The following is a 16,230-nucleotide window of genomic DNA, read 5'->3' on the forward strand; positions in this document are numbered from 1 at the left end:
TACTATGTTTTAAATGAAACAGATTTTAATAGATCAAAATAAGAGCTGTTTTTATGTTGTGGACTCTCAATTTTGTATAATAATTCAGTGAAAAATTTTTGTTCAATTTTAAATTTCCTACTCAGAAATAGCTGAGGACATGTATACACTGCCTTTATCAAACATCATATAATCATCTTGACTAGTTGCCTTACTGGCTTTTTAATTTTGGTTGCCACCAGTGTTAATTACACAGACTTTAAAAAAAAAATTATCAAAGCAAAATTTTCCAGAGCTTAATTATTATTTTACTTTTTCTTCTTTTAATTTTCAATTATACTTCACCTGTATTTTACAGATTACATAACAATCTTGAGGGTTTTTTTTTAGCACATGACAGTTTTCAGAAACTTTCACATACCTGTTTAGTCTTTAAAATACAGTGTGTACTAGGCAAGGTGGGTAAACTCATCACCTTTATCAGATGAGTCACTGGGAGAAATGGAGCTGTCTTGGAGCCTCGTGAGTGGCAGGTAAGTGGCTGTGACACGGGGCTCTAATTCCATTTTCCTGACCCCTGGTTCTGTTTCCTTACACTGGCTCTCTGCCGTCTCTTTAGTTCGTTAGTGCTTGAAGGAAAAATATAAAAACAGAATCTAGAGGTGATTTGTGAGTTTTGTTACCAAAATCAAAATGTCTTTTCCCTTCAACTGGTAGAAGGTGTATTCTATCGTGGGCCCTTCAACATGATGCGTCTCTGCGGTATGAAACTGAATGAAGAATAGTTCCTGACTCTGCTAAATTTCTGTTCATTTGGCACTTTTGAGATTTTCTTTTCAAGTTACAAAACATACCATATGTACAAAAGTGCGTATATCATGCATAGTTTAAAAATAAGTATTATCTTAATATCTATAGTTTGTTAATCTTATTGCTCTGAATGTGTCACAGTTTAAATAACAGATTTAGGTTTAGTGCTGTAACATTTAATACTACATTATGCATAATGATATGATCTTTCAAGAGGGCATGTGTTAACCTGATGTGTGTTATTTTGTTAATTTTTAAACTTTCTCAGGTCTTTGACATTTTGAATTCAGCTGAGTTAATCTGTCTGATGAGGCGTATATCAATACCTAAAAACTTTACTGTTGAATGCATGGTTGCTATGAATCATAACAGCAAGAATGCAAGCATTTGGCTGGGCTGTGGGCACACTGACAAAGGACAGCTCTCCTTTCTTGACTTAAATACAGAAAGATACACTTCTGCGGTAAGTCCAAATACCATTTAAATTAGTGAAACTCCAGAAAACTCACTTTGCAAATTATTTTAAAGCACGAACCAATTGAAAATTACTTAGGGGTACTCAGTGTGCAGGTGCGAAGCGTCCAGCTGGGGCCGGGGGAGGACTTGAAGAACCGGCATTTGGTTTTGGACACAGCTATCTGGGTTCAACCACTGGGCAGAACCTTTTGTCAGGGGCCCAGCCAAGTACCAGGCCCGTGAGATTCCTGAGGGTGTCCATGACTTTCAAGTGGACTGCAGTGACTGGTTCTTTAAAAAAAAAAAAAAAAAAAAGTTACTTGCGAGGAAATAAAATAAGAGGTAATATAGGAGTGTTATTAAATTAGCTTCCTGTTAAAACAAGTGTATTCACATGAAATGAAGTAGTGTGTGTTTTATTTTAAAATCACAGTATATGTGTGTCTTAGGTCAGGAATGCTAGAAACACAGCCTGAAACAGAGAATCTTATATGAGTGATTCAAGGAGAGAGAAACTTTTAAGGAGGTATGGGAAGCCACATAGATCAGGGGAAGAAGCTTAGCAAAAATGTAGTGTCTGAGGAAGTCTAGCCTCAGTCTTTACTCACAAGAAACTCTGGAATGTGAATAACGACACAGATTTATCCCTTCACCAGGCAAGGGGTCCAGTATTTCATTCCCACTTATCAGTCAGTCATCAGCTGCAATTTGCCCAAGGGTAGGGGTGGCATAAGCTCCCAACCATTTCTTAACAAGCCAGCTCCCATGGGCTGAAGGTAGTGAAGGGTGCAGCTCTGAGCTCTTAGTAGCCAACACTCAGAGCAGCCGGGGGTGGGTGATAGAGGAGATCTGTGCATGGCTTCCGCAAGATGGATCAATAAATTATATTGGGAAATATAAGGTAAATTTCTAGACTTAAAAAAACCTTATATTTTGACTGTTGCCTTGAAAGAAATGTTGTACCTAAACATTATTCTTAAGGTTGAACAATCCTCTTATATTACTTTGATGGAGTGGGAAATGACACTGAGAAATAATTTTCAATTTTTAAATTTTAGTTTCAGGTGCATTCTAGGCAGGGTATTTTTTTTTTTTTTTTTCTGCCAGTTAACTCATTTATTGTTGAAAGTTAAATAAAATTGACATTGTTTTAAAAATGAAAACCAAGAAAGTAAAAAGAGTTAAGTATGTGGATTACATAATATTTTCATTCTATGTAAGTTCTAGTCGCTTAAGCTAGAACCAAGTCCTTTAGAGCGTGTTTTCTTTTCTTAACAGGAAGTTACTGATAGTAGAATATTGTGCCTAGCCTTGGTGCATCTTCCTGTTGAAAAGGAAAGCTGGATTGTATCTGGAACACAGTCTGGCATGCTCCTCGTCATCAATACTGAAGATGAGAGAAAGAGGCACACTCTTGAAAAGATGACTGATTCTGTTACTTGCTTGTATTGCAATTCCTTTTCCAAGCAAAGGTAAGGTAGTGATTTTGACCATTGGGGGAAAATTACATATCTTTTAGATGACTTAATTGTGTGCAAAATTGTTACAGTATCAAGAAAGGTTGCTCATTTTTAACATTTTTCCATTGGTTGCATATATTAAAGGGAACTATAGGAGGCCACGAAGATATTTGCATTTTTCTGTATACAGATCAAGCTGAGACAGTTAAAAAATAGGTCAGTCATTTCTTCAGGCTTCCAGCCTTGCTCCTGGTTTTATCTCAACTATGGCTCTAACTCTTCACCACTCAGCACATCAGTTCATTTTTGTAGGGCCTCTTCAAAAATGAGTTCTCATTCATTCTTACTTTGAATACATGTATATCAATAAACTGTTAATGCCAGTCTAAAGCATATCACTTAACTAACTACCAAATTGGAAAAAAACTTCAGTAGATGAATTCAGAAGTTGTCAATAGTGAAATGGCTTAACCATTATCAGTCGAAAGGATTTTATCTCAGGAATTTATCGAAATGGCAGAATTTCAGGTGTAACAGGTTAGTTGCTGTAATATTTGGGGCAGTATGATTTCCAGGAGCCATTTAGATTATGCACCATATACTTCTCTGGTTTAAGTCAGTACTGGAAAATAAAAAGTATTAGAAAAATGTGAAGTCCAAGTTTTTGGTGGCTAAAATATAAACTCCACTGGCAATTTTGGAGTTGAAATTATTTGGATACTGTCAAATAAAAATTTCATCAGATGAAGTCAAATAGGCAAGGAAGACTTTATATTTAAGATTATTGCAATAGGGGAGAGGGATTGGACTCAGCTCTGCTGAAATAAAAAGTGGGAGTTTTTTTAAACCCTGTAGTGAGCTAGTGGAAAAGTACTGGAGGACATTGGGGGAGGGGGAGGGTCAGTGTGATTAGGTTATCTGTGTTTGCTGATCGTTGCTTATTGAAGTAGGCTCCTACCCTCCCACAAAGAATGGGAGAAGGGGTGCCATCCTTCCTGATGACATTTCAGAGAGGGCACCCAGATCCTTGAGAAAAGACATTCTTGAGTTGTAAAACTTGAAGAAGCTCTACATCTTAAATGGGCAGAGAAAGAAGTTGCAATGTAAGTTTTCTCAAGTAAATGCTCTAAGGAAAAGGAGGTAGAGGCCAATAATCAGGAAGAAACCTATCTAAAGTTTAGTTAAGGTAAGTGGGATGTTAAGACCATCTTGGTCAATATAAGCATTATTTTTGTAACAATTTTGACATTTTTTCTTTTAGCAAGCAAAAGAATTTCCTTTTAGTGGGAACTGCTGATGGCAACTTAGCAATTTTTGAAGATAAAACAGTTAAGGTAAATGTTGAATGCATTCTGCATCAAAATTTAAGTTCTTTGTTTTATGTTTACTCATCACCACCTTCCTTCTAACTGATTATAAACTCCCTGAGATTCTGGATCATATATTCTGCTTTTTACCTTTCTATTGCTTCAGGAAGTGTTGAACACAGTACATTCTCTATAAGTACTTACTGATTAACTGTATATTTTATATGAATGAACCGAGGATGAATTGATAAATGAGATCTGCTTTATAAGGTTAGGGATGGAAATAATTCCATTTTTATATAAGTGAATTAGATAATTTCTTAATTGTGGAAAAAACAGGGGAAACAAGTTTTAAGTCTGGCTTGCTACCAACCTGTTCTTTCTTTTTTTTAACATATTTATTGGAGTATAATTGCTTTACAGTGGTGTGTTAGTTTCTGCTGTATAACAAAGTGAGTCAGCTATATGTATACATACATCCCCATATCTCCTCCCTCTTGCGGCTCCCTCCCTCCCACCCTCCCTATCCCACCCCTCTAGGTGGACACAAAGCACTGAGCTGATCTCCCTGTGCTATGCAGCTGCTTCCCACTAGCTATCTGTTTTACATTTGGTAGTGTATATATGTCAGTGCCACTCTCTCACTTCGTCCCAGCTTACCCTTCTCCCTCCCCGTGTCCTCAAGTCCATTCTCTATGTCTGTGTCTTTATTCCTGTCCTGCCCCTAGGTTCTTCAGAACCATTTTTTTTTTTAGACTCCATATATATGTGTTAGCATACAGTATTTATTTTTTTCTTTCTGACTTACTTCACTCTGTATGACAGACTCTAGGTCTATCCACCTCATTACAAACAGCTCAATTTCATTTCTTTTTATGGCTGAGTAATATTCCATTGTATATATTTGCCACATCTTTATCCATTCATCCGATGATGGACACTTAGGTTGTTTCTATCTCCGGGCTATTGTAAATAGAGCTGCAATGAACATTTTGGTACATGACTCTTTTTGAATTCTGGTTTTCTCAGGGTATATGCCCAGTAGTGGGATTGCTGGGTCGTAGGGTAGTTCTATTTGTAGTTTTTTAAGGAACCTCCATACTGTTCTCCATAGTGGCTGTATCAATTTACATTCCCACCAACAGTGCAGAAGGGTTCCCTTTTCTCCACACCCTCTCCAGCATTTACTGTTTGTAGATTTTTTTGACGATGGCTATTCTGACCAGTGTGAGGTGATATCTTATTGTAGTTTTGATTTGCATTTCTCTAATGATTAGTAATATTCAGCATCCTTTCATGTGTTTGTTGGCAATCTTCTTTGGAGAAATGTCCATTTAGGTCTTCTGCCCATTTTTGGATTGGGTTGTTTGGTTTTTTGATACTGAGCTGCATGAGCTGCTTGTATATTTTGAAGATTAATCCTTTGTCAGTTGCTTCATTTGCAAATATTTTCTCCCATTCTAAGGGTTGTCTTTTCATTCTTGTTTATGGTTTCCTTTGCTGTGCAAAAGCCTTTAAGTTTCATTAGGTCCCATTTGTTTACTTTTGTTTTTATTTCCATTTCTCTAGGCGGTTAACCTGTTCTTTAACCTTGAAGAAATCATGTGACTTTCTGTTATTAAGATTCACATTTATCATTAAAGAATTAATTTCTCCATCCATCATTCATCTGTGGTTCTATCTAGTCATTCAACATCCTACCCATTCATACTCTTTGCTATCAAAAAAGCTTATTATCTAATGAGAGACAAAGACGTAATTATAGTATAATCCCTAGGTTACTTGCTGTACAATTTTTGCATGGAGAAGTGAAGAGATTGGTTATAAGAATAACACATTGAATACCATTTGAATTAAATCCTGTTTTTATAAGTCCTTTGAAAAATGTATCCTGAATTTTTATTTTAATACCTCTAACCATTTAAGATGGGAAAGTAGTTTTTAGAAAGCTGAAATTTTACACTGTTTCATTCTGTGGCTACTCAATTTACTGAATGTGTTTCCTCTTTTTGGCAAAGTGTAAAGGAGCTGCTCCTTTGAAGACACTCAATATAGGAAATGTCAGCACTCCACTGATGTGTTTGAGTGAATCCATGAATTCAACCGAGAAAAACATTACGTGGGGAGGATGTGGTACAAAAGTTTTCTCATTTTCTGATGATTTCACCATTCAGAAACTGATTGAGACCAGGACAAATCAGCTGTAAGTTATTCTTATCTGTGCAACTCATTTACCATATTTTTCATTTTTATTCTTTATAATCAAGTCAGTAATGCTATTGATAATCCCAAAGATCTTTCAAAATGCGTACTTTATTTTTCTATTGTAAATTTAAATATTCATTATAGAACTTAGAAAGCAGAGGAACATTAAAAAATCACCCAGTCTAATCACATTTGGGATAAAATATGAAAACTCATAGTAATTTTAGTAGTATCTATCAATCTAATTTTTTTTATTTTCATTATCTCTGTATCAAATTAAACATGGAATTTGAGAGGCAGCAACTCATTATTTTACTAAAGATATGGATTTAACACATGTATTTTGTATAATTTTCTTTGTTCTTCCTTTTTTATTGAGGTATAGTTGATTTACAATATTATGTAAGTTCCAGGGGTACAACATAGTGATTCACAATTTTTAAAGTTTATATTCCATTTATAGTTATAAACTATTGGCTATATTCCCTGTGTTGTACTATATATCGTTATAGCTTATTTATTTTATACATAGTAGTTTGTATCTCTTAATCCCCTAACATTATCTTGGCCCTCCCCCCCTTTCCTATCCCAACTGGTAAACACTAGTTTGTTCTCTGTACCTGTGAGTCTGTTTCTATTTTGTTATATTCACTAGTTTGTTTTATTTTTTAGATTCTATGTAGAAGTGATATCAAACAGTATTTGTTTTTCTTTTACTTATTTCACTTATCATAATAACCTCTAAGTCCATCCATGTTGTTGCAAATGGCAAAATTTCATTCTTTTTTATAGCTGGGTATTATTCTATTTTATATGTATATATACCACATCTTCTTTATCCATTCATCTGTTGATGGACACTTAGGTTGCTTCCATATCTTGGCTATTGTAAATAATGCTACTATGAATATTAGGGTGTGTGTATCTTTTCAAATTAGTGTTTTCATTTTTTTGGATAAATACCCAGGAGTGGAATTGCTGGGGCATATGGTAGTTCTATTTTTAGTTTTTTGAGAAACCTCCATACTGTTTCCCACAGTGGCTGCACCAATTTACATTCTCACCAACAGTGTATGAGGTTTCCCTTTTCTCCACATTCTTGCCAGTATTTATTATTTGTGGTCTTTTTGATGAGAGCCATTCTGACAGGTGTGAGGTGATATCTCACTGTGGTTTTAATTTGTATTTCTCTGATGATTAATGATGTTGAGCATCTTTTCATGTGCCTGCAGACCATCTGTATGTCTTCTTTGGGAAAACGTCTGTTCAGGTCTTCTGCCCATTTTTTAATTGGGTTTTTTGTTTTTTCTGATGTTGAGTTATAGGAGCTGTCTATATATTATGGATATTAACCCCTTATCAATCGTATCATTTGCAAATATTTTCTTCCATTCAGTAGGTTGTCTTTTCATTTTGTTGATGGTTTCCTTTGCTGTGCAAAAGCTATTAAGTTTGCTTAGGTCCCATTGTTTATTTTTGCTGTTATTTTCTTTGCTTTAGGAGACAGATCCCCCCAAAAAATTTTGTTACAATTTAAACCAGAGTGCTCAGCCTATGTTTTCTTCTAAGAGTTTTATGGTACCTAATCTTACATTTAAGTCTTTAATCCACTTTGAGTTTATTTTTGTATATGCTGTTAGAGAATCTTCTATATTTCATTCTTTTCCATGTAGCTGTTTTTCCTGTTTTTCCAGCACCACTTATTGAAGACACTGTCTTTTCTCCATTGTGCATTCTTGCCTTCTTTGTTGTAGATTAATTGAACATAAGTGGGTGGGTTTATTTCTGGTCTCTTATATTCCATTGATGTATGTGTTTGTTTTTGTGCCAGTACCATACTGTTTTGATTACTGTAGCTTGTAATATAGTCCGAAGTCAGGGAGTGTGATTCCTTAAGTTATATTCTTTCTCAAGATTGTTTTGGCTATTCAGGTCTTTTGTATTTCCATACAAATTTTTAAAATTATTTGTTCTTGTTCTGTGAAAAATGCCATTGGTATTTTAATAGGGATTGCATTGAATATGTAGATTGCCTTGGGTAGTATGGTCGTTTTAACAATATTCTTCCAATCCATGAACACGGTGTAGCTTTCCATCAGTTTGTGTCATCTTCAATTTCTTTCATCAGAGTCTTACAGTTTTCTGAGTACAGCTCTTTTATCTGCTGTAGTAGGTTTATTCCTTGTTATTTTATTCTTTTTGATGCAGTTGTTAATGGGATTGTTTCCTTAATTTCTCTTTCTGATTGTTTGTTGTTAGTGTATAGAAATGCAACAGATTTCTGTATCCTGCAACTCTAGTGAATTCATTGATGAGCTCTAGTAGTTTTCTGGTAGCAACTTTAGGATTTTCTATGTATAGTATCATGTCATCTGCAAACAGTGACAGTTTTACTTCTTCCTTTCCAGTTTGGATTCCTTTTATTTCTTTTTCTTGTCTGATAGCTGTGTCTACTTCCAGTATTATGTTGAATAAAAGTAGCGAGAGTGGGCATCCTTGTCTTGTTCCTGATCTTAGAGGGAACGCTTTCAGGTTTTTGCCATTGAGAATGATGTTAGCTATGTGCTTGTCATATATGGCCTGTATTATGTTGAGATATGTTCCCTCTATGACTACTTTCTGTCAAGTTTTTATCATAAATGGATGTTGAATTTTGTCAAAAGCCTTTTCTGCCTCTATTGAGATGATCATATGATTTTTATTCTTCAGTTTGTTAATGTGGTGTATCACACTGATTGATTTGTGGATATTGAAAAATCCTTGCATTGCTGGGTTAAATCCTACTTGATAATGGTATATGATCATTTTAATGTATTGTTGGATTTGGTTTGCTAATATTTTGTTGGGGATTTTTGCATCTATGTTTATCAGTGATACTGGCCTGTAATTTTCTTTTTTATGTGTTTTCTTTGTCTGGTTTTTAGTATTGAGGTGATGCTGGCCTCATAGAATGAATTCAGGAGCATTCCTTCCTCTAATATTCTGAAATATTTTGAGAAGGATAGATGTTAAAACTCTTCTCTAAATGATTGGTAGAATTCATTTGTGGAGCTCTCTGGTCCTGGACTTTTGTTCACAAAGTATTCTATTCAGAATGGTTAGGGGATAATATGAAATAATTGCCAAATACTCTAGCCTGTTTCTTTTTCAAAATAGTGTTAATCCTTTATATGCATTAAGAGCTAACATAATAAGGTTGTATTATATTTTGAAATACTAGAAAAATGAAATGACATTTTTTTCTTTCCCCCTAGGTTTTCTTATGCATCTTTCAGTGATTCCAACATCATAGCAGTGGTGGTAGACACGGCTCTTTATGTTGCTAAGAAAAATAGCCCATTTGTGGAAGTATGGGACAAGAAGACTGAAAAACTCTGTGAACTGATAGACTGTGTGCACTTTTTAAAGTAAATTATTTTTTTTTAAATTTTATTGTGAAAAGAATACTACATGAGACCTACCCAATCAACAAATTTTTAAGTGTACAATATGTTGTTGACTGTAGGTACAGTGTCACTGGTTCTTTATTTTATGCCTATAAGAGCTGTCCTTAGACTTCATATTTCACAGAGAGAGGAAGTATGGCTTATTTTTCTTCCTTTCTACTTCTAAATGGAAAAATGTTAAAAAAAAAACAAAAAACAACCCTCAGAAACAAAATTGTTAATGCTTCTCAGCACCATCTGTTGGTATCCAACAAATTTCATTTTTGAAAAAAAAATAGGCACATAATAGATATGGTTTCCTCAAGGTATTACAAAGAAAAAGTCACAAAACAATATAAAATATGGGTGTAAAAATGTACTGGATTGACCAGTGCACTAAGGAGGGAAGATCAAGATGCCAGACTGAGGCCGCAGTGCTCAGTCTGATACAGTGTGTCAGAGACTTCCCATCAAGCACATCCCTTATTTGCTGCTGCTGGCACACAGGACCATTGCCAGCCTTCTTTGCTAGCTACTTCATAGTTTTGTTCTGGTTTTATAGTATAGATTTTTTTATCTGCTGGAGAACATTTAGATTATATACCGTATCCATAAAATGAGATTTCAGAGTTTACTTTCCTAACACCTTCTTAGTTTTTCTCTGGATGGTGAGGAAATTTATGTTCAGAAGTTCTGCCTGGTAAAGGGTCCCTTACTTCATGAAATTCTAAAATTATTACGATTCTTTTACTTCTGGATACCTCATTTTTGTCATGAATTACTCATTAGCTCAGCGAAAAATTCAGTCGTTTGTATTCATATCTTTTACGTGTAGATGATTATAATTTTATTTTCCTCTATAACTTTTAGACTTCATAAAAACCTTTTGAAACTAACTTTTTTTTCTTCATATTGGGCAAATTGGTTCTTTTTTTTTTGCTGGATTACATAGGCTTATTAATAAAAATTGTATCTATCTTATTTATTTCAGAATTTCTTGAAGTTAGGAGACAGTTGTGTTATCTTTGATCATTTATGCTTTATGTAGTGAAACGTGGCTCTTTGACATACTATTTAGCAAAGTTAGTTCTGTACAATTTTAATAGTATGTAATGTATGCTGTCATGTATTCATAATTTAAAATGTTATATATGTGTGTGTGTCTGTGTATACAGAGAGAGACACACATTTATTTTATCTCTTTATTTCTGAAAAAAGTATTAATGCATACTTTCCTTACGGTTTTTAGGGAGGAGCTGGTCAAAGCAAACAAGGAAGCGAAACACCAAATGTCTTATTCTGGGAGAGTGAAAACTCTCTGCCTCCAGAAGAACACTGCCCTCTGGATAGGGACTGGCGGGGGCCATATCTTACTCCTTGATCTTTCAGCTCGTCGAATCATCTGTATAATTCACAGCTTTTGTGATTCTGTTAGGGCCATGATGACTGCACAGTTAGGCAAGTTTCTTTCCTTTAGATCTTTTTTTTCATATTCTCTAAGACTATAAAAATATGTTTTTATTTTAAATTTGTTTTCTCTTCACTTTCCAGCGTCATGTGAAGTGTCTCAGAAGTTCACAGTGAAATTTTGCAGGATGTATTTTGAATAGGGCCCTTAAAAACACGGAGGGAATAGATGTTTTTAGCCCCATAAGAGAAGCAGATTATTCTGACACTAAATTTGGGTCTTACTTTCTCTCTGTTCTTTATAATTAAGACAAAAACATATAATGTTGAGTATTTTTAAGTTTTTGACCAAAGAAATTAAAACAGATGTTTATTTTGATCATAGTTTAAGCTTCCTACTAGTTTTTCATTCTATAAATAAATTTATATTCTTGTAGCAATATATGCCGAACTTCACAATTTACAAATATTGACAAATCATAATGTTTTACTCAAGCTTTTATGTTTTTTCTTGTTACTCCTTTTCTACTTAAGTATGAAAAAATCATGATATCACATGATACTCACACTTAACTATCTTCTTTTGACTAATTATTTGCTTTAGGGAATAGACTTAGTATATATAGAGTTGATCACAAAAATGGGGTTAAGTTCTGCAAAACTAGAGTTAATGTAGCTTTAGCAAATGAGAAATAAAATGTTTAACAGGGTAAAGAGAATAGTAAATTCCTTTTACAGGAATATATTAAGGGCTGAGATAAATGTTTCTCCTCAGCCTCACCCATTGTCCATGAATGGGTGTCAGAGTTGCACAGGAGTTAGAATGAGGTGCTCCTAGTGACTGGTGACTACCAGGACACACGTCCACACCAGCAAAGTAGTAGGTGTGCAGGGGGTCGTCCCTCTAGTCTTACTCACCAAGGTTGTTTTATCCTTTAATTTAATTTGTATGTATTGAGTTGGCCAAAAAGTTCATTCGGGTTTTTCTGTACGAACTTTTTGGCCAGCCCAATACTTTGGCATCCAAATGGTTGTTCATTACTGACATTATAGTGAGATTTCAATGGGTTTTATTGATTTTTTAAATAATTTAAACTTAATGTACAATGTATGGCATGATCTGGCTTCACTCTAGCTCTCTAGCCCTTATCATTTGCCATATTCCTCTCTGCTCTTTCTGGTCTAGAAGAACATTCAGTCCCTCTTAAATACTATGCTTCGCCCTACCTCAAGGTTTTATGTGTGTGGTTTCATCTTTTGCCTAGTTAACTTAGTTACTGAGTAGTAACTAATCTCCTCACTTGACCGTAAACTCCATGTGGGTTGGCTCTGCTTGTGTTTGTTCCCTTTTATTCCCATGGCCTAGCCTAGGGCCTAGTACATAGAGGCTTTTGATAAATATTTGTTGAATAAATTATTGAATGACTTGAGAATAAAGTATGGTTATGTGACAGGGTATCAGTATATTATCTGTTCATGCAGCTCTCTATCCAGATGCTTCACATTTGACCAGTGCCTTATAGTATCCAAAGCACTTTCGCACACACTATCTCTTCGACGTATAACTTTGGCTGGAGAGGTACTGTATAAATATTGAACCCATTTTGCAGAAAGGTTAAGCTATTTTCTCAGATTCACACAATTAATAAGAATGATAATAAGGAGTAGATCACAAATTTTCTAACTTTAAAAAATTTCTGGTCATCTTGGAGAGTTTTTTTATTCAGTATAGTTGAGGGATCTCATAAATAATGGAATTGTAAGTTAAGTCCCAAGGTTTTTGTGTCTTAAATATGAACAGTTGTAAGCTTTGAAGTCCAACTTATTATATTGTTTTAACAGAAAACTTTTATTTTTTGATAAAGGAAGCCTTAAAAATGTCATGCTCGTTTTGGGGTATAACCGGAAGAGTATTGAAGGTATGCAACATCAAAAAGGTAATGTTTAATAGGATATACTATATTCCAAGCAGAGTGCAATGATGTGAATGATTATAACATATTATGTGTTTATACATTTACAGTAAATATTACATATGCTATAAAACTTTAGGCATTTTTAATTGGTAGCTTCTTTATAGTGCAAATAATTTAGATATAAATCTTTAAAATTAAGTTTTAGTTATTTAGCAGTGTTAAGTATTTATTTTTCAGGTGAAATAGAGATATCAACCACTATAAAATGAGAACTAGCTCAAACCTAAACTAAATGTGGATATTTTTCCTTACATATTACCTATATCCATATTATGTCTGATTTTGAACAGTGTTTGAAAAATCTTTATTTCTTTCAGAAAATGAAGTGTTATAGGTTATTAAAGGTCCACACTTATTAAAGTTTAATAGTTATAGAACAAAATACATTATAGAATGTATTTTAAACATTTTCCAAATGTAATTTCTTATAAATGGCAGTAATTTAGTACATTATTTACATACACACACACACACACACACACATACACATTTGTCCAAGGCAACTAAATATAAATTAACAAAAAGTAAAATAAAAATGTCTCATGGAAGATCTTTGAAACATGATTTGTTTTTTAATTTTCTAGAGATACAGTCCTGCTTGTCTGTTTGGGACATCAATCTTCCACATGAAGTGAAAAATTTAGAAAAACATATTGGAGTGAGAAAAGAATTAGCTGAAAAAATGAGAAGAATATCTGTTGAATAAGAGAGATCTTGGAAATCTTTGTCTTTGGATGGGAAAATTATTATCTTGTAAATATTCTTTTTAAAATGTTTACATATAAAAAGGGTATTTCAGAGCTTCCCTGGTGGCGCAGTGGTTGAGAGTCTGCCTGCTGATGCAGGGGACGTGGGTTCATGACCCGGTCCGGGAGGATCCCACATGCCGCGGAACGGCTGGGCCCGTGAGCCATGGCCACTGAGCCTGCGCGTCCGGAGCCTGTGCTCCGCAACGGGAGAGGCCACAACAGTGATAGGCCCGCGTACCGCCAAAAAAAAAAAAAAAAAGGGTATTTCCACTACTTGCTGTTTGCTACTGTGTATATGAAGGAATGTTTATAGGTTTTATTTTGTAAAAATGTATAAACTTAATGTTTCTTATATATCCTAATTAATCTTGTGGATTAAGTAATGAAAGGAAATCGAAAAAGTACTTAATTGCAGTACTCCTAGTGAAATTTACAAAGTGGATAATTTTTTGTTTTGTTACTCATAATGAAGGTAAACTTTATTTTACATTCTGTGATTGACAGGTCTATTGCTGGACTACTTTCTAGATATTCTATAAAATAGAATAAAAATGTTAGAACAGTTTTACATGTAATACATTCCTTCTTAGATTGCTTTTAAATGAAGTTATCATATATGCTTGTAAATAGTCAGTGAATTTGCACTAATAAAGCCCTTTGTTGGGATGTGAGTTCTTTTTGTTCCTGATGCAAGCAGTGCATCTCATACAACTTCACTTTATCTAAAAGAAAATGCCATGAAATGTGCTGATAAGAAACCAACATATTGTCAAAATCCTCCTCTCCAAGAAAGACATAGCCACTCTCTTTTCCTATATTACAACTCTGCCTTTGAATATGGAGCCCTGAAGTTTTATAATTGGTGTAAATAAAATGTTCAGTCCTTCAAGTGATATTTTTATGTTTTAATTTTGATTCTAAGTGCTAAGCCAGACCACTGGCTACTTGTTGCTAATTTTCTTCACTCCAAATATTTCTACTCTTCTTCTTCCTAAATTTGTGACCCTGCAAATTCTACATCATTCAGGTAGAAACTATTTTCAGAATTATAGAATTCTACAACTCCCACTAAGACCATTGGGACAAGAATGTAACATACCAGTTTGCTGAAGAAGAAAGGAGCTTTAGCTATAATGGTACCTGTTAACCTAGTCTTCTAAATTATACTTAAATTGTTTAAATAAATTCCCATGGTAGGAGTATCAGGGCTGAGTACCTAGGTAACCATTTAAGTGTCATTTCTGCTTTAAAAAAATACATTTTTGGTAAATCTGTTGACCCTGGCCAATATTTATAATTTCAAACAATTCCCTATGAGAGGATAACTAACCCATTTAATAATCTCAAAACTGAGAATTTTATTATATGAAGACTAAATTTCTTTATATTAAGGGTAATTAATAAATTCTTAACCCTGAAAGATTCTCCATTTTTCAGAGGACCTATATTTTAATTTGTTGTGTAGTTCAAAAAAAAGTCAGAAATGATGGAGCTATTTGTTCCTGTGATATTTCTCATTGTTACTTTGTATTCATATGCCAAAGACAGTTATGGAGAAATAGGTAAATGAACATTGTATTTAAATGAAGCAATAAACATTTTTTAAAGCATGTTTGTGAATTTTAAAACTTTGTGATAATGTTTTATTTTTCACATATAAGTCTGTAATCCATCTAAACTTTGTATTCATCTGTGTATGTAACATTCCACTATAGGAGTTGCTAACTGAAGTATTCTCCTGGAGCTTTATTCAATTTTCTATAGTACAACCAGTTGTCAGGATCTCGGGATAAAACCCAATGGGCATAATGTATTCTATTTTCAAATTCTCATAAAAATTTTCTTAAGAAGAATGGTTCACTCTTGAGTACTGTTCAAAAAATAAGACTTTAGAACAACCGATTTATTAAAAAAATAGTCATTCAATTTTTTTTTCTGATTTGAACCCTAGTGTAAACTGCTAATCATTATCAAAACGTAAGCATTTATCTTAACAGAAAATATACTTTGGGGGAAGTTTAGATATAAAGAAAAGGGAGCTTCTCTGAATCTAATTCTGGCAGGCATTATTGATTATGTGTGAACTATTTATTTTTCATCTGGATGGTAAGACATATTGATGAAACAGAACAGAAGTAGCAAAAAAGATTGCCTGCTTGTCAGTTCTATTGCTGCTTACTGATTTACTTTTCTATCCTACATTGGTCTAAATTCCATGTCAGCCTATTACAGCAAGGGGATTTCCTCGTGTCGAAATGAAAGTGGTACTTGCAAAGAGTTAACAGGATTTTTTTCTGCATTTACTGAAATAAGCATATTAAGTGCAATTCTATCAATGGTATTAACTATGGACATACTTAATTTTTTAATATGAAGATCAGTGTACTTGATAGGGTTTATGATTTTCTCTCCTCCAGTGAATTGCCTGTGGCTGCTGATTTCCAGATGGTACATCC

The 16,230-nt window shown here is 34.1% G+C and overlaps 1 protein-coding gene across 8 annotated transcripts in view; it reads left to right on the forward strand.

Annotated features, from left to right (window-relative positions):
• Positions 1 to 15,402, forward strand: part of LRRK2 (leucine rich repeat kinase 2) — a 150,738-nt gene extending 135,336 nt beyond the window's left edge. For 7 of the 8 annotated variants that reach the window (XM_089920536.1, XM_089920539.1, XM_089920538.1 and 4 more), the window contains 8 exons: positions 1,058 to 1,252; positions 2,524 to 2,717; positions 3,967 to 4,039; positions 6,031 to 6,215; positions 9,472 to 9,624; positions 10,892 to 11,104; positions 12,919 to 12,986; positions 13,610 to 15,402. In XM_089920536.1, coding sequence (XP_089776662.1) covers positions 1,058 to 1,252; positions 2,524 to 2,717; positions 3,967 to 4,039; positions 6,031 to 6,215; positions 9,472 to 9,624; positions 10,892 to 11,104; positions 12,919 to 12,986; positions 13,610 to 13,731 — 1,203 coding nt within the window. In that variant the 3' untranslated portion in view covers positions 13,732 to 15,402. The remainder of the gene's footprint in view (positions 1 to 1,057; positions 1,253 to 2,523; positions 2,718 to 3,966; positions 4,040 to 6,030; positions 6,216 to 9,471; positions 9,625 to 10,891; positions 11,105 to 12,918; positions 12,987 to 13,609) is intronic. The other variant, XM_089920537.1, reaches the window with a different exon arrangement.
• The last annotated feature ends 828 nt before the right edge of the window (positions 15,403 to 16,230 follow it).

Source organism: Delphinapterus leucas, chromosome 11, assembly GCF_059928025.1.
Source record: "Delphinapterus leucas isolate spDelLeu-1000000601 "Yukka" chromosome 11, BTC_Dleu_Yukka2, whole genome shotgun sequence".
NCBI classification, from domain to species: domain Eukaryota; kingdom Metazoa; phylum Chordata; class Mammalia; order Artiodactyla; family Monodontidae; genus Delphinapterus; species Delphinapterus leucas.